We start from the raw sequence: 22,038 nt of genomic DNA, 5'->3' as shown, positions 1-22,038 counted from the left end.
GGCAGCTCTCCATGGCCTAGCCATTAATATAAACAATGCACTAACCCAGCCCATCTGCGTTTCGTGTTATTCTTACTCTGGATCAGATTCATCCCCCGCGTAAGCCCACCAGACTCAACGGAGCTACAACCGAGTTGATTTGGCCCGGTCTCATTCCAGTCTTGCAACCGAAATGAAGTGACGTTCTAGAGCATCGATTCTTCTTCACAAAAATGAGAGGGGAGCGTAGTTCAAGGAGTCAGCGAGCTGTCTTTGCTGGCCCTGGTTCCTGCAGTAGCAAAAGAAGACAGCAAGGGACCAGCAGACAGCAGCAAATAAACACTTTCCAGTGAGATCAGCTGGAACTGCCGCTGCAAAACCAGCCACTGAACCTACACCTGGAGTCTCCCTTGCTTTTCCAAAAACCGCAGGATATTTTTGAGGTTAGTGGTGAAATCTGCAGCTTTTCATTACCCAATCTGAAAAATAATATCTCTTAGGGTTTTAAAGGGATTAACAGGTATTTTCCAAAGTATTTTATCTTTGGAGAATTTATTCCTCAAAATTCAAATGCTAGCTGTGCTGCTTTAGAGACGTTAAGTGCCATCACATTGTTAGTGTTTCCTGGGCCAAAGCTTGTTTCTCAAATCCCCACTCCATTCAATAAACACTGACACCAAGTAGTAACATTCAGTATGTGTGTTGTAATGTGTGTTATATTACAGCTGGCCATGCTGTCTAAACTGAACTTGCAATTTAATTCCCAAGCAAGTAACTTAATTGCATAGTATATGGAAAATGTTGCTGTTATGCAAGCCTCTCTTTTCTGACAATAGCCAGTAAAGCTGCTTTCCTCCCTTAATTTTATATCCTGGAAATATTCTGTTTGTTACGCCAACAGTAGTTTTAGCTAGTTTTCCAAAGGCAGCTGCTCTCCAGAAGACCATCTGCGTGTTATACACAATCTTCAAAACTGCCCCCCGGTGTGATTTCACTGAAGTTAACCCTGCAGATGGAGCACCTGAGAAAAGAGTGCAGCCCACGGATACACCCAACGTCCGTGCCTTTGCTTTGGGGATTATTCCCTTTAAACGTGTAATAGCTCTAAGGAAACGCTAAAAGGAAGAATATCTTTGCCTCCTTCCCCTTGGGGGAGCAAAGACACATCAGCTGGAATGGAGCAAAGTGAACACTGCAGCATCTTAATTCAAGAGGCAAACTGGAGAACGTGTCAGTACACACGATGAGAGTAAATTGAAATCCAAACATCCTCAGAGCCGCTAGACAACACTTGGCGTCACTTCACACAGCACCTCAGCACCATTCAACGACAAGGTGGTTTAGGATGGTTCAACAACCCTGCTCGGTAACTTCCGAGCACTGTCAGAGCCTAAGATTCCTTGTCAAAAGACATGTACAACCTTCCATAGATCATTGTCCAAATGCAATTGTTTAGTTGGACAGTCAAGATTTTTGCTAAATTCTTACAATCTGCACTGAAATGCCAGCCAGCAGGCTCTGTGCTGCCTCCCCAGTTTAAGATTAACATAGTCAGAGCTGTTTTCCCATCTCCTGGCAGCTGGGAGATCTCTGAATCACCTTTACCTGTAGAAAAAGTGATGAGTTTTCAAATTGTGTTTTATATTGAAAATTGACAGGGAAGTGGTGTGAGCCTTCATGTGCAGTTTGTGTGGTCCTTGCCCTCCAGCGACCGCTTGTATCTCTCTCTGCGACCCTACCTCCAGATTTTGCCTGGGAGATGAGTCTGGATTTCAGCAGAGATGTGAGAGTCGAATGCCACCTGCTATCCCAGGCCTCAGGACACACGGACAAACAGGAAGGCAGATTTCGCTCTAGTTGTGCATGGGCTTTTTGTTTCAGCTGGGGCAGGGAGGGAGGGCTGGCTTTCTCTGTTTGTCACCGGAAAGCTGAATCGGCTTACATGTTCTGCCCTTCTGGCCTTTCTTTCCATTCAGCCCATTTCTCAACCAAGAGAACCAGTTATTTCAATAGTCTGTTTGCCTGCTCTTGCAGTTTTAGTGTGAGTTTAGTGCAGTTTTAGTGAGTTTAGTGAGTTAGTGAGTTTAGTGAGTTTAGTGCAGTTTTAGTTTTTAGTTTTAGTTTTAGTCTCCCCCACTGCAGGGAGACCCAGAGCCACCGCAGAGAGCAGAAGAGCCGTCCCAGCTCCCACCGCTGACAGGGACACCAGGGAGCACATCCCTTTCCTCTGCTTGGCCACTGCCAGCCCCTCGCCTCTACATGCCTCGATGCTAAAAATGTCCGTATCCTGTCCACACCATAAGATTCACCCTTCAGTAACACTAAAACTACAGTGGGCCAGAAAAATGCTTCCAAACCTTCCTATTGCAGGTAAAACCTAGGATCTTCCCACAAATGGAAAAGGTCTTTTCTACAGCCCCTGCCCAAAAAGGGCTGCTGCTAAAGAGTTTGCCATCTCACACTGCAGCATCTTTTTTTTCTCCCTCTTTTGTGCCCAAACCCTCCCAAGGCTCAGAGGGAAGGGGCTCAGAAGACAGTCAAGGGAAATCTCAGGAAAGGAGGCTCCGCTCCAGATGCCAAGGGCCTGTTCTGTTTAATATCTTTATCAACAACCTGGACGAGGGGATCGAGTGCACCCTCAGTAAGTTTGCAGATGACACCAAATTGGGCGGGAGTGTTGATCTGCTTGAGCATAAGATGGCTCTACAGAGGGATCTGGACAGGCTGGATCAATGAGCCAAGGCCAATGGTATGAGGTTCAACAAGGCCAAGTGTCAGGTCCTGCACTTGGGTCACAACAACCCCGTGCGGTGATACAGGCTTGGGGAAGAGTGGCTGGAAAGCTTCCCAGCAGAAAAGGACCTGGTGATGTTCGTCAACAGCTGGCTGAATAATAGCCAGCAGTGTTCCCAGGTGGACAAGAAGGCCAACAGCCTCCTGGCCTGCATCAGGAACAGTGTGGTGAGCAGGACCAGGGAAGTGATTATTCTGCTGTACTTGGCACTGGTGAGGCCCCAACTCACTTTTGGGCCCCTCACTACAGGACATTGAGGATTCTGGAGCATGTCCAGAGAAGGGCAACAAAGCTGGTGAGGGGTCTGGAGAATGAGTCTTACAAGGAGTGGCTGAGGGAACTGGGGTTGTTTAGTCTGGAGAAAAGGAGGCTGAGGGGAGACCTTATCGCTCTCTTCAACCACCTGAAAGGAGAGTGTAGAGAGGTGCAGGTTGGTCTCTTCTCCCAAGTAACAAGCAACACGACAAGAGGAAACAGCCTCAAGTTGTACCAGGGGAGGTTTAGGATGGATGAAGAAATTAGGAAAAATTTCTTCACAAAAAGGGTTATCAAACATTGGAACAGGCTGCCCTGGGTAGTGGTTGAATCACCATCCCTGGAGGTATTTAAAAGACGGGTAGATGTGGTGCTGAGGGACATGGTTTAGTGGTGGTTTTGGCAGTGTTAGGTTAATGGTTGGACTCGATGATCTTAAAGGAACCTTCCAACCTAGACAATTCTATGATTTCAGCTGAGGAAATGGCATGTGTCCCAGCAAGGCAGAAAAAACAGCAGGGGACAGTAAACTTGACTACAGCTCATTGTATAGCAAACGCGCCTGTTCCTTCCCCTCTGTCCGGGGAAACTCTGTGGCACGTTTTGGCTACAGCAAAGTAATTACTAGCTGTTTGCTCGTTTCCCTTTAATGAATCAGGTGAATGAGCCCAGTGTGAGTGCTGGGGGAGTGAAAGTCTGCCATTCAGCTGTCTGCAAACTCCGGCTTCTCTGAAGATTTCTAGATCAGATTTCAGGGCCCCAGGAGTTCGGGTTATTTTTCTAAGTGAGGTTTGACACTGCATCTTCCGGAGAAGCTGCCAGTTATCTACAAAACCTACAGCTCTTATTCATTTGATACCACAGGTTTCACTTTGAATCACAGCAAAGTGTGGTTGACCTCAGATTAAAGTACTTGCCCCATGGCATTAGCCTTAAAGGTTGGCCAGCACGGGAGCTGGACAGAGCATGGGGTATTTTACATCAGAGCTCAACTGAAAAAAAATGGGTGAGAGAAGACGTGCAGGTTGGCCTGAACACAGCTGAAATCGTGGGGCTGTGAAAGGAAAACTCTGAAATGTCTCATCTGGAGCCAAAGTAAGAGGAGGTGTTTCATTTCAGGTTATGTAAGTTCTAAAAACCCTTTTCTCTTTTCTTCTTTCAATGTGTTTTAGCCGTGAGGTCAACTTTTAAGTGAAAAATGCCATTTTGAATAAAATCTACATTTCAAATGCTTGCAAAACATAAACAAACCATTCCCAAAATGAAACAGTTCATTCTGAAAGTGTCAGAATGACACGCATCGCTATTTTTAACATCCCTCCCTCTTCCCCCACCTCTGTATTTTTTTCTAGGCCAGAACTATTCAGAAAATGTGTTTGAATTTGTGAATCATTTTGACTCCCCCTCCCCCTTGACATTTGCTGGAAAATTTACTCTCTGCCAAAAAAACGTTCCTCCAGTTCCAGCCAGCTCCTACAGTCTTCTGTCCTGCCGGGGTTTGCCTGGAAGGGGATGGGGGTCTGAATGCCTTGGGGGCACAGCACAGATGGTCCAGAGGAAAAGTGGGCCAGAAGGGCAAACCCCAGCATCTCTCTGAGCAGCGAAGGGCTCTGTGGCACAGAGCAGCCCAACCCTTCACCGTGGCTGCACTGAAAAAGCCCTGAGCCACCCTCTCCTGAGACCGAAGGGGGAGTCAAGCTCCGACAGAAGCCACCATCCAGAGGGAATTCCTCATCGGGCTGCGGCTTCTGGATATTAGGGGAGTGCTTCAAGTTATGATACTCTTGGAAAAATCTTGCATTCAACGCCAGGCCCCTGAAGGTTAAGGGGGTGTACCATGGGGGCTCAGAGCTGCCTCCTACCAACTTGACAGAAATTTTGGCTTTGGCTTCGACGGAAACATGATGGCTCTGAGGCTTGCAATGCAATACAGAGGCTTGATTCTTTGCAGCCTGGCAATTCGTAGAACAATTTATGCCTTTGCAATGCAAGTGTAAATGTTACCACTCTCATTTGTGAGTGTTTTGCTCCTACCCTGAAACTTTTAGCAAGTGGAAAACTTGGATCTCTTTCTCTCAGTCCTCACATCCAACCTATCTATAAGTCTTGCAGATTTTTTCAGGATAACGTCCCTAACAGAGTCTTTCCAACCTACCCACCTGACTAAAATTCACCTCCAGAGTTCATCACTTCATACTTCATTTCCACATCTCAATAGCCTTTCCCCTGCAGACTTACTCTGCAAAGATCCACCAAACCCATCACTTTTTGAACCTGTCGTTTGACCCCTCTGCAGCTCTCTCAGCCTCCCCACCTTGACTCCTTCTCCTGAGGTGCACGTCTAAGCTACTTGGCTTTTCTTTCAAGGCTGTGATTTATTCTATTCCCATCACTTCTTATTTCAGTGCTGAAAGGTCAACTCCTGCGTATGCTCAAGCATGAGATCAGCCTATATTAAACAGGCTCCTCTAAGCTTTCTCCCTTCTGGGAAGGGTTCCCATCCACAAGAACAAACCTGGGATCTGGAACTGCCTTTAAGCTGCCCAAAAGCTCAAAGACCAAGTACCAGCACTGGTCACGCTGTACAGTACAGGATCAGACAAGAACAGACAAGGTGGCACCATACTACCTCTGCATTTCCCTCTCATTACCAGCCCAGCACCTGGTCAATGTTATGGTCACTTCTGACCACCTGGACTCCCACACTGCCTACCTTGGCTCGAAAAAGCCACTCCAGCAATGAAGGGTAACATGAGAAAACAGAGACCTGAGGAGAGGGGCCAACTATTTTCTCCTCAAGATGAGACATAGATGAGGGGCTGCTAACGGAGGAGCTGAGCTGTATCCCTGGCTTCAAACCATTTGTTTTAACCTGCTGCGCAGGCAGCTTCCACGAGAGCTGGACGACATTTCCCTCCTCCGAGAGAGGGTCTGGTTCAGTTTAAAGCTGCTTTTACAAAAGTTCATCTTGAATGTATGAGCTTTACGCAGACTTTTTTTTCAGTGGTGATACATCTTACTCAAAAACTGCGACACGCACTGTTTGTGTGTGAAGGTGCCAACGTGACACCCAACAAGGCAATTCTGTTGGCTTTGCAAAAAGATCAAGGTTAGTTCCCACTCTGCTGAAAGTATGGAAGGGAAATGCAGGATTTGTCAAGCAGAGAGAGATAAACTGGATTGGGAACATTTTATATACAAATTCCTAGGAGAATGTTAAAACAATGGAGCTGGGAGAGCACACTTGTCAGGGTTTTTTCAAACAATGGCTTTCACATATTCTTTTAAAATACAACAGTAATTCAGGTGCATAGAGATAAGACACAGTTTTAAAATCTCTTTCCTTTCTGGAGGCCCTGGTCTCCACCCCAGCAAGACATTCCCACCATGAAACCCCAGGGTGAAGGACTGTCGGCTCCAAGTAAATACACCTCTCAGGAGATAATAATTAACATGCTTTTTCTGAAGGTGCTTGGCAATTGCATTTCCCAGTGCCTCCTACTTCTGTGACCACATGCCTTGCTTTCAAGGCGTATCTATTAATGGCAGCCCGAGACTGCCCGAAGCAGCAGGAATGGGGGTTGCTGCATGAGGGTGCAGCTGTGTGCCCGTCCCCAGCAAGAGCAGGATGAGATGATGGGACTCAGAGTCCAGCACGGTGCCAGCAAGCGGTGCCCAGCTCTCCTCCTCCTCGTGCTGCCATGACAGGTGCCCGCCTGGGCAGCGTGCACTCCCTGCTGTCCCGTGCTCCCACCTGCAACAGCACCAAGGTGGAAATACCACCCTGGGGCCTTTCATGGTCACTTTGGGTGGGTACTGAGGGCACCACAGGGTACAAGGTGATGCTGAACTGGCTTCAATGGAGCTAAGCTGACACTATGCAAGCATGGATAAAAAAAAGGAATTGGGCTCCATTTGAGAATTCAAAGAAATGTTTGATCCTGTGGGCACTGATTCAGGCTCATCTCTAATTATATCCCAAGCTTGGCCTTTTAAACTAGGTCTGTAGTCCTCAGTAAGGGCCACTTTGCAGTTATTATTTGAGGTCCTTGCCAATCTGTTGTTGGATTTTCCACTTGACATTATTAAGGGATTAAGTTGTTTGTCTCATCATCTTTTATCTGTCCTGTTGACTTTCCTACAAACAGACTTTAGCCAGAGCAGAGAAGATAGGAGGAAAAAAAAAACACCCAACACTTTCAAGATATTATCATGGTTCGGGATTTGTGGTTATTATTGTTTAAATTTATTACTTTGGATATGTAAACTTTGCTGACTCCTTTAATCTGGAATGTATTAAAGAAAGCATTAGGCATTACAACATGTCATTGGATTATACTGTCCTGATTCAGCTACAGCTGTGGAAGAAATATATAACAGGAGATCCTGCGGAGTTATACATTTTAGACTTAGATCATCAATTGCCATAGAGAAGATAAAAACAAATGTAGCTGAGCCTGGAAAGAATGTTGCTAAAATTGGAGAAACATTTAATGCGAGTAGCCTAGGGGTGCAATAACTTTGCCTGTAACTTCACAAAACCCACCCACATGAAACACACCAGGAAAGATTGCAGATTGGACTCTCTGATCTGCAGTCTGCCAAAAAAGCAAACCTGACTTTTTTCCCCTTCCTACAGATGCACGTTTTAATGGTCCCTGCAGAGTGTTAAATATATATTACCCGTAATAGCAACCATATTACGTTTGGACATGTGGCTAACTCTCCCCCGGCTGCTCTGTACTTTCCTTGCAGTGGGAGGATGCCCGGGGCTACCTAATGGTGCTTGTGGCTGCCGGCAGAGCAAGTCCTATGGTCCATGTGGTGAGAAGGAGCCTGCTCACCTCCCTCTCACCCCTGCCCCTCCTTGGCACCCTGCTCTTCTCGCTTTTGAGGGGTACGCACAGGCTCTCTCGACCAGTGTATTTAAGTATCCATTTAACGAAAACATTTTGAATGCATTTAGCTCAATGGGATAAAAGCTATTCCTACGCCTCTCCAAAATGCCTTGTCAAAGTACGGCTGCAGTGAACAAAGCTCAGCGGTGTGCTGAGGGCCAGGCTCCGCTCCTGCCCTTTTCCCAAGCAGCAGGGATCGGAGATTGTTTAGCGAGGAACGAGAGAAAAACACCCAACCCTAAAACGCGCTTTCCAAAAAGTCACCCTGCAGATCTTTCCGTTTATAAAACTCCTGTCCCCAAAGGCTCTGAAGCACTGTACCTATCGATGGGCAAAACCCCTGTGGGGACTGCATCTCTGCTTCATTAATTCCGTTTAACGTTGGATTTATCACAAGATGTAACTGGATACATGCAGGGGAGAGCAAGGTGAGAAACGATCAAGGACCAAATCTGCAGCATGCTCCTGCTGCCTTCAGCGGAGCTACAACAGCTTTTATCAGCATTTTATCTGACCCTAACAAAAGGAGCAAATTGTTTAGCAAAGGAAGAGGGTTCTTTGATTCTATCTTGCTGCAGATGAATTGCCCAAGCAAGGGCAAAGGGACAGGAAGCGAAGGGGGAGGAGGAGGAGGTGATGCTGAAGGTAGGTGCTGCAGTTGTTTAGCCCTCTGCTACCTTCCACTGGGTGCCACGTTTCTGTTGGCCCCTTCTGCAAACGCTGATGGGAGGGAGAGGGTTGGTCCTGCTCCATAGCCAAGACGTTGTGCTGGTTGTTCATGGTGTTGATATGTTGGTCTTCATTCAGGCAAAACCCAAAGCACTCAGGCTGAAGGGAATTTCGTAACAGTGAAGACTGTAGGCTGAGACCCCCAGCTCTGCTGCACACAGTCCGAGAGCCCTATTTTCCAAAACCCCAAGTACAAGACTTAAAGTCAAGGATGAAACCCCGGAAGCCAAGGATGAAACCCTAGGCAAAACTCACATCAATTCAGTGAGGTCCACACCACGGTAACTGCAGGTGCCGACCTCTCTCCAAATCAAATGCGTGAAGCAAACAGCGAAGAGGCAATCTGATTCTGTCCTTTGAACCAAACTCACTAAAACGTCTGTCGGTATGTCACTCCAGAGCCCATACATATCTTTCAGGGGGACGAGAGATGCTTTACTATTACTTAAAACCGCAACAACGCTGAATGCTAATGCAGTTCCTGTTGTGTAGCGCTGATCAGATAATACACTGTACTGCTTACAAGAAGAAGTTGTAAGTGCTAAGCACTTGTTGTTTTGCCCCCTAGTTCTCCTTCCAAAAGCAATCCTTGTGTTTTGGCTAGCCATAAATCTTAGATGTAACAGGAAGAATTGAATTCCTTCTACTAGGCTGTCTCTTTTTCCACATCATTCATGAAAAGAATGTTCTTTACTATAAAAACCCACTTCTTCCTTCTCATAGTTGAAGCGTATGGTAGCATTGAAATAAATATCATGAGAGGGAAAAGGCTAATATGGGTTTTAGCAGCTTGCAGCAGTTTCAGACTGATGTTGCCTATCTATGAGAAAGTAAGGACAGAAAATGCCTGCCCTCAGCAGTCAATGCAACCTGCGTCTGACTACAGCAGTGAGGATCTCCACAGGCACACAGCCGTGACAGCAGCTCTGTGGCAGTGAACTCCCACCACGGCTGGGAAAGAAGAAGCTGCAAGCTATGTTTTCCAAAAGCTTCCACCAATTCTGAGTGCATTCATTGTACCTACACCCAGACTGAAACTTGCAGCTGGAGACCCTGAGCTTCTGAACATACTTAATGCCAACTCATGCTGAAAGGCACTGCTGGGTGATCATCCCTATTACAGAGCAAATCACACATTTTGCTGCCTAAACACTGATTTAAAAGCCAAATCAGAGGCACTTGCTTTTGAAGCTGGTAGACCTCAGACTGGAGCAGCTTCCTGAACCACTTGCAGCTGTTGTGCAGGCTATGCATGACCTGGCTTTTCATGTAATAAGAATGAAATTGCGATAAATTTTACAGAAGACATTCATGAGTACTTTAGGAATAGATTCCCCTGACTTAAGCAGACTCCTGGGCTAGCAGACCTCAAGATAACATCAGCGTCAACAGAGAAGAAAGGTACCTAGGAGGAGGCTTATCCTGAGGAGACATCCAAGAAGGCTGAGCAAGATGAATTCCATAAAAGGACCATTTAAAGTGACCCAGCAAGTGTGGAAGCCCACATTCCCTGAAAAGTCACATTTGAGAATAGGGATTACGCTACTAAGTTACTCAGTGATTTGAAAATGTTAACATTTCGTTTTCACTGTCTGTTAAATATTAACATATCTTTCTTAGAAAGCTTGGCTGACCTTCATTGGAAGAAAGCAGGTCAAATTTACTGCACAAATTTACCTACTGGTATAAACAAAAATAATCTCTAACAATTACAGAAGACTAATCTTAGCTGAAGCTACATTTAACATCATACATAGATGTCATTATTTTTCTACTGAGTTAGAACAGATTTACATGTAAAGAAAACATTAGCTCAGCACTGGCTTTCAGTCACCGCACGCCATGTGGGAGCTCAGAGCTGCGCTAATATTTTCTTCACATGCAAATCTGTCCTAACACATTATAGAAATAATACGGAAAACATGAGACAGGTGCTGACTATGGTTTGATTGGTTTTGTCATTGCAAGGCTCTACAAAGGTAAAGACAAAACTGTAAAGTTTCCACTGATCTGGGAACTTCACTCTGTGGACATTCTGCTTAACACCTGAAGGATCAAACCAACCAAGCTCCTGACATCCTGCCGTTCCCATCAGAAGGGGAGGAAACCTGGCTGTTTCCAGAGCCGGGGACCATAAGGACAATGGGCCTAATGTCTGTTCTTCCTGCACCTTGGAAATGTTTTGGGCTTTTTTCCACTTTCTATGAATGCCTTCAAGTGTTAAATTGTTCAAAAAAAAAAAAATACATGCAAGAGACAGCAGCTGTGCTAGCAAGTAAGTCCCTCTATGAAAAGGATCTGCTATGTGCCATGTAATTCCTGCGCTGTCAATCACGGAGAATGGTAGCACAGAAGAAACCCTTCCCAATGAGCTTAAAAGCGCTGATGAAAATGGACTTGAAATAGCACCGTTCATCTCCCATAGGGTTATAGCAGAATCTTCACCTAGCCTCCGTGGGTGGGAGCCCATAAAAAAGCTGCTTATTGCTCAAGAAGGCTACATGAGTAAGTAGAAAATAAGCTACCAAATAGAGAGCGGTGCTTTGTGAACTCCCCAGAGTGCAGTGCCTCCATCTACGAAGAGCCTGAAGGTCAGCCCAGCCCGATGGGCACCAGAGGGTCCTGATCTTGTCCAAGCAGACAAAACATGCCGTGCTGTCAGGTCTGCTGAGTGTGGTGCTCTGAGAGTGGAAACACAGAGGTGTCCACCTCATTCTGCTCTTCCTCCTCGTCTTCCCACAGCAGGGCTTGAAGGTGGCTCCATCCTCCAGCAGCTTAGCTGGTGTGCTAAGCACCTTCTCTGGGCAATGATATGCATTACTAGAGTAACAGTTGCCTTCCAGAGCAAGAAAGCAGGGTCCCAATATGCTAGACATTATATTGATACTAAATTTGTGATACCACTCACAAGCTCATACGCTTAGGAGCTTTAAGACAAACATGGTGGGAGGAAGAAGTAAAATACATAAACAGAGTCAGCATAAAGATATATATACACGGGACTTGCATGCATCACCACAGCCATGTGGTCATGGTTTCTATTACATGGAGACTTCCTGATCACAGTGACAGTTTAGGAAAGGGAATCAAAGCTTATTTAATTTGATTGATTTTTATAGGAACAAATCAGAAGTGCTGTTGTCAGCTTATGCCTTGGAACATCTCAAAGAGAAATAAGCAAGGGTCCCACAGGCCCTTGGCTGACACTAACCCTGTCTAAACTTGGCTCCTTTCAGAAATACGTTACAGCCATTGTGAGTCAAACAAATAAGTCAATTAAAAAATCGCCTGTCAGCAGCAATGCCATTAGCTTTTTCCAAAAACTCTTGCCATTTTGCACAGGTTAATGGAAGTCTCTTATTCTGAGCAAGCTGCTCCGCCTGTTGAAAGGAACAGAGGTTTCACAATGTACCGAGAGTCGCTTGATTACTATTCTGCTGTATCTCCTTGTGTTTCCACAGCGGCTGTGGGAAAGCCAGGAAGAGGAACACTGCAAAGTCTTGCACTGTTTTTCCAGGAGGGTGTTTTTTTTCCCCTTGACATGTCATTTTTCTATAGTACGTACTTGCACAATTTCTGCCTTTCCCCCAGCTCATCTGTAGCTTTGTCTCTAGTTGCCAAGGAATTGACAAACTAGGGGATTTAGGTCAACGACAACAACTTGCTGCAATGACCAGCACTGGAATATCTTTCACTTAAGGGCTGCAGTTGGCTTCCAAGACTGGGGCCAGGCCTCCCACTGCTGAGTACACCTTGGTCTATCAGCTCTCCCTTGGCAAGAGCAAACAGGGTTTCCCAGGAACAGCAAAACTCACAAACCCGTATTTTCCCATTGAAGTCAATGGGAGTCACAGCTAGAACGGGGCTTATTTTGGGTGTGAAATCTCCCTTAGGAGCCAAGTTGCCATCTCAGGCTACCTGTGCCACTCGGAGCCTGGGACAGGGTGCACCTTCTCAGTCCGTTACACAACTAACCAGTGTGATCAGCCAGGAGGAGAGAAATCCTCCCTAGGCACGGGGCATGTGCTATGATGAAGACAGGCACCTTCCAAAAGCTGCTGCGTCCCCCTGGCTTGGGTGGTGGGCAAGTGGAGGCACTGGCTCCTTCCCCAAACTGCCCACATCGCTGTCGCAGGGGTTTTGCAGTGAGTACTACCCCTCCGCTGTCTTGTCAAACCGCATTGTCCCCATCCCAACATGCTGCCTGGACACGCCATCCCTCCCACGCAGCCTGAGAAGTGTAATCACTCAAGTGTCTTTGAAACCTTGCAACCATCAATAAACAAACGTGGGGTTTCTCCAGCAGCAGCCCACAGCCCGGGGAAAGCCACAGCTGCAAAAGCCCTTACATGGAGGTTTACTCAGACCTTAAGTGGACTTGGAAGTAGACAACAGCAAAACATCAAATTGCTCTTACTGTCACTGCACTTCACAAGTCTGCCGTAATCACGGCAGGGTCACTGTTTCCCAGTGCTGTGCAGCCCACTGGGCACCGGCACACTTCAGGGACAGGGAAAGCACTGAGTAAACTGTTTAAATAAACAAAGGCAGAGCCCGTATCAGCCACCAAGCTGCTCCAGGTCACAGTGTCCAAAAAAGTGGCTGCACTCCCTCCCTTTTGCTAACAATGTCATTTTCTTACTGGCCAATTTGTGGGCCCCACCGCAAATGAAGTTTCCTACCTGAAGTACAAATGGAAGATGAATCCATGCCAGCCAGAGGGATCTGCCCATTTCCCGGGGATGCCAGGAGGAACTACAATAGACAGCCGGACATCCCTAACAGATTTGCTAACTCAGACAGCCTCCAGAAAGGAAGGGCAGAAGCAAGCCTGCTGTTTATCAAATCTGTAAACATGCTATGCGAGATGCGCGGCACAGACCATATCTGCAGCAAGAACTGCTTTCCTGTTGCTCGTTATTACCTCTCCTCCAGGTACAGTAGCCCTCCCCTCTGCCAGCAGCACCCGGTGCAGACAGGCAGGGCTCTCTGCCTGCCCAGCTTTTATCTGCTCAACCCAGAGGCATGGTGTTGGTTTCTGTCAGCTGAGGTCTCCCAGGATTTATTTTGACGGAAAAGCACGAGTTGCGGAGAGAGCTTCTCACACATTCTCCCTCATTACACAACTCATTTCCAGACCGTGTGCGTTGTTAAAAGGAAATAGTGAGTTCATGAAAACAAATGAGTGTGCAACCTGAGACTGCTTCAGTAGCTGCCTTCTGCTGTCATTATGGATTTAAAAGATGTTGCCAACCAGTACACAAAGTTGGGTGTTATTTATATGAATCAGCTTTGAATTACTGGGCATTTGCGCACAATCCTGCTGAGAAGTTGACTATAACCTGCCAAAGCCAGTGATCAGCCCTGCATGGGACCTGTGGAGCCCAGCGGAAAGTATCCTTGTAAATTAGCCCAATTGCTCCTGCTGAGCTGACTCCAGCACTGAAACACAAAATCAAGTGCACCTCCTCAGACTGCCTGACACATTTTGGACCAGATCTTCACCTCATTTAGCTTGGAGTAGTCCCACTGAGCCCAGCAGAGTTACTCTGATCTCAAACCTGATCTGAGCTCCCTCTGATCCAGGCCTTTTGGCAATACAAACGAGCCTTCCCTGTTCACTGCCGAGCCACCGGCCTGGCTGAGCTCACTGGAGGCCACGGGAGGTTGCGCAGAGTCAGCCTGAGGCTCCAGGAAGCTTTCCACAGGAGCATCAGGCATGATTTTGCCCATCAGCAAACTGTTTTCAGCAGCAAATCAGTGGGATCTGGCACTAGGAACAGTCATTAGTATGGAGAATAGAGCAGAGATTACTACAGCTCATGCACACAAAACCAGCAGAATTTAGTCAGCAGAGGGATCGTAGCAGCTCCCAAAGGGAGCGAGCTGATTCATCAGTTTAGAGCCCCAAAATACAACACTGTCTGCAAACACGATGAGCCACACACTCGTAACTTCATTAACTGTGCTTTTACTCAACTGCTTCTCCATCCTGAGCAGAACTGAGCCTGAGTTCTTGGAGCAGGATGAAACAAGTAGAAACGCAAATATATTTATTTCAGCCTCCTGAGCGTTTTACAAACCACAGTCTGTCGGTTCTTCACAAGTTTGATACCTTCACTTTACTTAGATGTTTCCCTGCACCGGTTTTCCTTGTGTCATTAAGCTTACCAAGAGTTTCACTATCATATGTCTACAGAAAGTTAAACATAGCGAACGACATCACTGAAAGTGGATGGGCCTTTATCAAACTCTTTAAAATTAAGGAGTCACTGGACTGCCCTGCATTTTTCAGGGTTTGTCAGTGCAAGGCTCCAGTGCTGAGCTCAAATCAATGTAACTTCTCACAGCCGGAGGACGGGAGAGCCCATGTGCTGGTCAGAGAACCTCGTGATGGGCACCCTGCACTGGGGTAAAGCGGTTCAAAGCCCTCTGGATAAATGGCGTGACAGCTCAGAGCAAAGCACACTCTGTGCAGAGCATTCAGACGTGGAACAAACTCCCCAAATGACACAAGAAATCCCATGAGTGGAGCGTCTGCCTATGGAGAACGCATCAAAGCCCTCCTCTCTGAGTAGACCTTTCTGTTCTACGGGTAATACAACATTGATGCATTCTCTTGCTTGAAGCCTCCCAACTAGCCCCACAAAAGAGATCCAGAAACAAATGAACTTAATATAAATACCTTATAAAAATATGCTTACCTAAAATATAAGATACCCCAAAATCAAAAAGTTTTATTCAAAAGGGGAATTACCAGAAATTCTAGAGATTTTTGCTTCCAAGTGAAACGCACACAGACACTACAGTGATGGGCATCAGTATAAATTTTAACAGACAGTTGGCCCACACAGTTTCGACTCCAAGAAGGAAATAAATTTCCCCTTAGGCTCATGTAAATCATGGGAAACCTCCAGCATCCAGGGAAGCTGTGCTGAGGGAAAGCTGAGGCTCGTAACCGCATGTCAGCAGAAGGCTGCAGTCCATGGGTACACAATAAGCACGCCAGCGGGCAGCTTGCAGCACCGGGGAAGCTCTGCAAGGACCATGCACAGTGGGACGGGTACTGCTGCTCTCTACTGCAAGCAGGGGATTTTCAGACTAGGAAGAGGGATAAGCTTTTCATGTGAGGGAAGCCAAGCACCGACAAGCAAGTGCAAAGTTTCTCTGCAGATGTCTGCTGCGACAGACCTCTGCCCTCCCGCTGCAGCTGTGCCTCGGAGCAGGGATGCAGCCAGTCCTCGTCCCACCTCCCCAGGGCTGGTGCAAGACTCACCACTCGGGGCTTCTGCTGGTCCAGGGTCTGCAGGAAGGCCGGTGTCTGGTCCAGAGTGCGTTCAGGGTCACTGGAGATGTCCTCCTCAGACTCCTCCCAGGATGAGGAGAAGCCAGTGGAAGAGGCTGAAGACGACGACAGCTTCCGGACGGGCAGGCTGCCGGGGGGCACGGCGCCCGCCTCCTCCTCCGGGCCCCCCAGGTCCGTGACAATGACAGCGGGGATGCTCCCACCAACAGCTGGGCACTGGCCCTCAAGTCCTGTGGGGGCTACCACCACCTCACCTCGCTGTGGTCCAGGCTCTGACAGCTTCAGGGGGCTGCTGCCCTCCACCAGCCCCACAGCTGGACCCACCATCACCATCGGCCTCCCTGAGGGCTCTGCAGTGCTTGGCCAGACCTGCACCCCACCAAGATCAGGGGCCTCACTCTCCCCGTAGGCTCGTGGCCGGGGTCCGGTCCCAAGTCCCACCATCGGCACCGTGGGGCTGGCAGGCCGTGGCCGGGGCGAAGATGGCCGAGGGCTCCGCGGCGGCTGGGTGGCGGAGCTGTGCGCCTGGATATGTGCCTCAAAAAGCCCCACTTTCTGGTTCACCTGGACGTTGTGCAGCTCCCGCTGAAGTTGCCGTGCCACAGGGAGTCCTGGCTGCCCCTCTTCACCCCGGCTGCCCCGACGACCCCCGGGACTGCCCGGCTGCCGTGGGGGTTCCTCCAACGGCGGGAAGAGGAAAGCGGGACCACGGCGAGGGGAGCGGGGTGGCACAGGGGCTGGGCTGAAGACGGGGAGCGGGCGGCAGCTGCCGGGTGTCTCCGGGCCCCTCGGTAGCACTTGACTGGGAGGAGGTGGTGTCTTGCTCCCGCCGCTTGTCACCTCGCTGTTGCTATTCATCATCACCAAGCTATTGAGCGCATAGCAGTACACGGCCATAGTAGTCAGCCGGGGCGCACAGGGGGGCCGCCGCCGCTGCCGCCTCGGCGCTCAGACTCCACGGGGCTGCCGAGGGTCTCTCCACACCGGGACCAGCAGCATCGCTGGGAGGCAACGGGGGAGCTGGGCTGGCACCAGTCCGCAGCTCCATAAAACGAGACAGCTGAGGAGAGAGAGAGAGAGAAAGAGAAGTGGTGAGGGTAATTCTGTGCACCCCGTAAGCTCACCCTCCAGCTGTGCACACAGCTGGCTGGACTCTTCCCTTCCTATGTGCCCCCTCCAGCTCCTGCACACACCTGCATCCATCCCTAGTGTGCCACCCCTAGGGACATGGTCCAGCCTAGTCTTCAGAAGGGTCTGAGCCGAGGGGAAATCAGGTTTGAGGCTGTTTGCTCTCTTTCCTGCCTTCCCTCACCCTCTCCATGTTGCTGGCTGATGCAGATACAGCAGTGATGTCCGAGAGGACACACAGTCAGCAGCCGTTCCTGCAACTGAATTAGGGAGTTATGGCCGACTGGTGTGAGCTGAAAGTTGTCAGCTTTCAAGTTTTGGCCCCAAAAGCAGACATTTTCTGAAGGAAGGGAAAAACTCCACACAGCTCAGATTTGCCACTTTCCGGTTTGTCACCTACGACCGAGATCAAGTCTCAAGCATGGATTTCTGTTCAATGGTACACATGAAGCCTTCCTGCTTGCAGTTTTGTATGGTTATGGGACGACGTCTCCACTACTTCCCTAACTTTTCATGTGCAACAACACGGCCCTGCACATCTTCACACGTGCCCTGTCTAAACGTGCCTCCCCTGTGCATGTCTGCCTTCTGGGGCATCGACTGCTGCAACCACCTCCAAGTCACAGCCCGGATCCCACATACAGACATGTGTGGGTTTGTGCCCTGTGGTACGCATGTGAGAGACTCTACTTCTGTAGGTGGTTCTCTGTGCCCCTCTGTACTTCAGTGTGCCTTCCTTCATGTCCGTTTGCATGTCATGTGCCACTGGAGTTGCAATCCCCACCCCATGGTGGGCCATGGGAACCCACGAAATCTACACAAACACGCTGCCTACATGAGTGTGCAGGCTTGTTTACCCACACGTGAGCTAACTCTGGCTATGGCATACATGTCTTTGGAAGTGCTTGTGTGTGATGCTGTCAGCGGTATCCCTGTGCATCCCTGTGAGGCTGCTGGCAGGTAAATGCCCAGAGGTCTAAGCGCAGTCTTCAGTGACTGGGTGACCAAAAGACTCCCCATCCCTTCAGGTGCTGCTCGGAGGCAGTGTGAGGCTCAGCAGAGCCCGGGCACCCCTTTTTGCAGGGATCCCCGGCACCACCACACTCCCAGCACTCTGGCTGTGGTGCGAAAGCACCGGCACAAGGTACTCAGCAAGATTCTGGGTGCGGGACAGCCTGCCCGGGGCCAGGGCAGGGTGCGGGACAGCCCGCTCGGTCCCTGCTCCTCTGCCCACCCACTATCTCGCCCCTTCCTCCCGGCGGGGGCCCGCCTGGCACCGCGCACCTCCCGGGGCGACCCCCGTCCCGGCTGCTGGGGGTTGCGGGGGGGGGGTGTGTTAGCCCGGCGAAGGGGTCGTCCGCGTCCCCCCCACCCGCCGCCGCTTACCTGGGAGCAGGATCCGCGCCCACCCTCAGTGCGCGGCGCCCGGCAGCGCCCGCCGGCGCCGGCGGCCGCAGGGCGCTGCAGAAACCATCTCCGCGGGCGCGGAGCACGGCCGGCGGTCCCGCTCCCTCCGCGGATTCGAACGGCTTTCCTCGCCCCGCGGGTGGAGGGCGGAGGGGGTGAGGGGAGGGGAGGGAGAGGCGGGGGAGTCCCGGGCTCTACCGTCTCCGCGCTCCGGCTGCGGAGACTGCGCGGCCGCGGGCGGCTCCGCGCTCCGGGCAGTACCGCGCCGCGGCCCCGGAGCCCGCTGCCGGTGCGGCTGGAAAGGCGGAGAGAGGAGGAGGAGAGGGAGAGGAGCGGCGAGGAGGAGGAGAGCGGAGGGAGGGGGTAGGAGAGCAGGAAGGAAGTTGTGAGCCTGTCTGGGGTTGAACTCAGCGGAACAAGTTTCTTTTTTTTTTTTTTTTTTTGCTCGCTCGGCGCTGCTCGACTGGAGGGAAACACTGAAAAAAAAAGTTTCCATTGTTAACTAAGAAAAAAAAAAAAAAAACAACCCACCGCCGCCGCGTTTTGGCCGCTGTGGGTTAAAGATACACGAGCCATTTTCCACCCGCGTCCGGAGCTGGCGATGTGTCCCCGGCCAGCCCCGCACCGAGCCCCGGCAAAGCCCGCGGGGGCCCGGGGCGGAGGGACGGCCACATCCCAGCCCCCCTGCGCCTGCTGGCCTTCCTATTCCTCCCCTGGGTATGGCGGTCAAGGCGAAGGGTGGTGCCTGCATCCTTCGGAAGGGGGGTGCCGAGCTAAAGGCCACCCATGTCCCCATGCGCCCAGCTGGAAGGCACAGACTAGCCCAGCCGTTTGGCACAGCATCCCCTTTTCACCCAGGCACAGCAGCTCAGTCCGTCTCAACACGTTGGTCATCCACACCAGACCAAAGTTGGTGAGAAGCCCTCCCTGCTGGGCTGTGTGGCTTTGGGCATCTCCCCTACATCTCCCCATGGAGGGGAGATGACCCCCACATCCCCAGATGTGAGGGTTGTAAGCACATCCATCCGCTGTGGCATCGCCCCAGGTTTCGGTTGGGCTGTAGCTGACATGTGCAGGACAATGTCCATCCTTTCTGCTCCAGGGCAGGCCACAGACAGCACTTTCTCAGCTCCTGCGGCCCCCCAGACACGGGTCCTGCTTGGCAGAGGGAGCAGGCTCTTGGCTGTGATACAGCATGATTTCTGTATCAAGATAACTCATTGGAAATAGTTGTCCGTATGTCAGCATTTCAGGAGAGCAGGCTCCGCGATTCGGTCTCAAAGGAGCAGTCAAGGTCAAACCCAGATGGCAGGTTTGGGGTTGGTCTGGACTGGCCAAGGGAAAAAAAAAAAAAAAGAACAACAACAACAACAAAAAGAACGACAGTTTGTCACTGCTGGGATTTCACAGCTAGGAGTTTTCCCTAGAGAGGGAAATTGATGTCACAGCGGATCAGCTTTCTGTAATTAAGGCATAACCTCTAGAGCGTAAACTGGGGCAGAGAGGTCTCCAAATCTGCAGAAGGTGTGGATTGCCAATCCCACAGGCAGACAGGCAGAGACACCCAAAATGAGCTTATGTTTGTTTTTCCAGTAAGAGAAATGCTATTTTGAATTCAGTGCAGGAAAAGAGATTTTTAGACTCTTTCCACTCCAATCCGTTTCCTCAGTGTCTGTGCTCGGTCAGGAACTGGTCTTTCATGAAATAAAGTAAGTGATCAATCTTTCTCAGAAAAGTGACCCCGCCGAGCATAATGGCACTATTCATGGGCATAAGCTTCCTCCTGTCTGCAAATATCTGCAGATTCTGGTCATCTGTTTGCTCCCATTCCCTTGTGTCTGCATACACACATCAGAAAGTAGGGAATTTTGAAAGAAATAATAAATCCAGGAATACATGCGGATAAACAGGTATCTTCTTTTTTTTAAACAGCTGCACTGCGCTATGCTAATAGCATCTGCATGTACTTGCAAGCACTGCTGCATATCCATGCACGTTTTGACTGTTCTTTGGGGTTGTTTAAGAGTATTTACACCAGCGTAACCACAACGGGTGCTTAAAGTCTTTTCTTAAAGTCACACAAATTCAAGCACCATCAGATATTCATCCTATCAGAACAGGACAAAGGAGCAGAGAATTCACTATGGCACGTTTACTGATAGAAAACTCCCCAAGGGCCTTAAAACATCACAGCATTTTTGTCACGTAACAGAAATATGTGACATCCAGAGCTAGAGCCGTTCTGTGGGCATTATACACAACAACAAGCTTTTATTTATGAAGGAAGCGGCTAATAAAAGTGGAAAGAGGAAAAAAAAAAAGTCTAGGGATAAATCCCTTTTCAGAATGGGTAGGTACAGGAGGGAAATAATTGTTTCCAGATTGGAGCCAGGCAGCAGTCCACATTGTACAGTGAAGAAAGAGCAGACAGCTTTCAGCACACTTGTTTCCAATCAAGTGGAAACTGAGCGTCTGAGGTTAGCCTAAATGGAAAGCACAAACTGAAACAGGTTGCTAGTCCAATCCAGGGACAAGGATGGAGGCACAAAGGGAGAAAAGTTTCTTTCATAGACAAATGGAGGTCTCTAGGCACCAGCACTGCTGTAGTTGCTTGATGCTGCCAAGGAGCCCTCTCCACGGCTGTGGCACCGTTGCGTTTGGTGCTGTACAAAGAGAAAAAAAAGATGGTCCCACTCCAACTCGTTTGCAATCTCGGTGTATGTTCTTCAAGTAAAAGTCCCATCCTGGGTCTTAAAAGATCTTGCTTCTGCTTAAGCCATGTTGTTAATTTGAGTTTATACTTCCTGCTTCCAAAGAAAATCCTTGCAGTGCTTGAGGATACTGAAGCAGGCTAGGTTAGGGCAAACAGTTTGTCCAGCCAACTTTTGTGTGGGCAACTAGTCCTTAGTCAAGAGTGGGGCCTTTAAAATGAACAGGATCTTCCACTTAGGAAGGGCATATATCCACTGCAGGATGTATTTAGTCCTGAAACAAAAGGAGGACAGACACTTACAGAAGGGTATGGAGCTGTCCTAGCTCTGTAACGTCTCCCACTGACACGCTGGCTATAAGTGTTTGGCGAAAGAAATATCACAGCTGTCAAAGTTAACGGCCTCCCAGCACCTCTGTGCACTTGAAGGGAGATGTGTTAATTATCATGACTTACTTAAGAATAATTGTTCCAAATGTGCTCACAGTGCCCAGTGAGCAGCGCATGTGGCTCAGCTGAGCTGCGGCTGCTGTGCCCCTGGGCTTGGTGCTGCCCAGCGCTGTGGGGTGGTGGCTCTTTGTAGGGGTAGCAGGATGGGCCCTGCCGTGTGTGAAGGCACGGGGGGAAGAGGAGGTTCGGCTGCCAGTGGGAATGGTGGCTGTTGCAGCAGGAACATCTGCGCCCCACTGGAGCCAGATGAGAGGGCTGTCTGGGCAGGAGGGGAGATCAGCTGCGCAGGAAGCGAATGCTGGATAGGAAAAGTGGACAGTACGGCCAAGGCTGTTTACCTCCTTTCAGCCTCTGCCGTGACTCAAGCCAATGTTTTGCTTTG

The 22,038-nt window shown here is 49.4% G+C and overlaps 2 protein-coding genes across 2 annotated transcripts in view; both read right to left on the bottom strand.

Moving 5' to 3' along the window:
• ITPKB (inositol-trisphosphate 3-kinase B) overlaps positions 1 to 18,848 on the bottom strand; it is a 70,717-nt gene extending 51,869 nt beyond the window's left edge. Inside the window, exons 1-2 of the mRNA XM_074578989.1 lie at positions 18,476 to 18,848; positions 15,932 to 17,021 (exon numbers count right to left, since the gene is read on the bottom strand). Of these exons, the coding sequence (XP_074435090.1) occupies positions 15,932 to 16,858 (927 nt within the window). The 5' untranslated portion in view covers positions 16,859 to 17,021; positions 18,476 to 18,848. The remainder of the gene's footprint in view (positions 1 to 15,931; positions 17,022 to 18,475) is intronic.
• A 1,574-nt stretch (positions 18,849 to 20,422) lies between these two features.
• Positions 20,423 to 22,038, bottom strand: part of LOC141740093 (uncharacterized) — a 57,180-nt gene continuing 55,564 nt past the window's right edge. The window contains exon 7 of the mRNA XM_074578314.1: positions 20,423 to 21,481. The gene's annotated coding sequence lies outside the window, so the exon portion shown is untranslated. The remainder of the gene's footprint in view (positions 21,482 to 22,038) is intronic.

Source organism: Larus michahellis, chromosome 3, assembly GCF_964199755.1.
Source record: "Larus michahellis chromosome 3, bLarMic1.1, whole genome shotgun sequence".
NCBI classification, from domain to species: Eukaryota; Metazoa; Chordata; class Aves; order Charadriiformes; family Laridae; genus Larus; species Larus michahellis.
The sequence above is the reverse complement of the archived record's forward strand: the minus strand, read 5'-3'. Positions and strand labels throughout refer to the sequence as shown.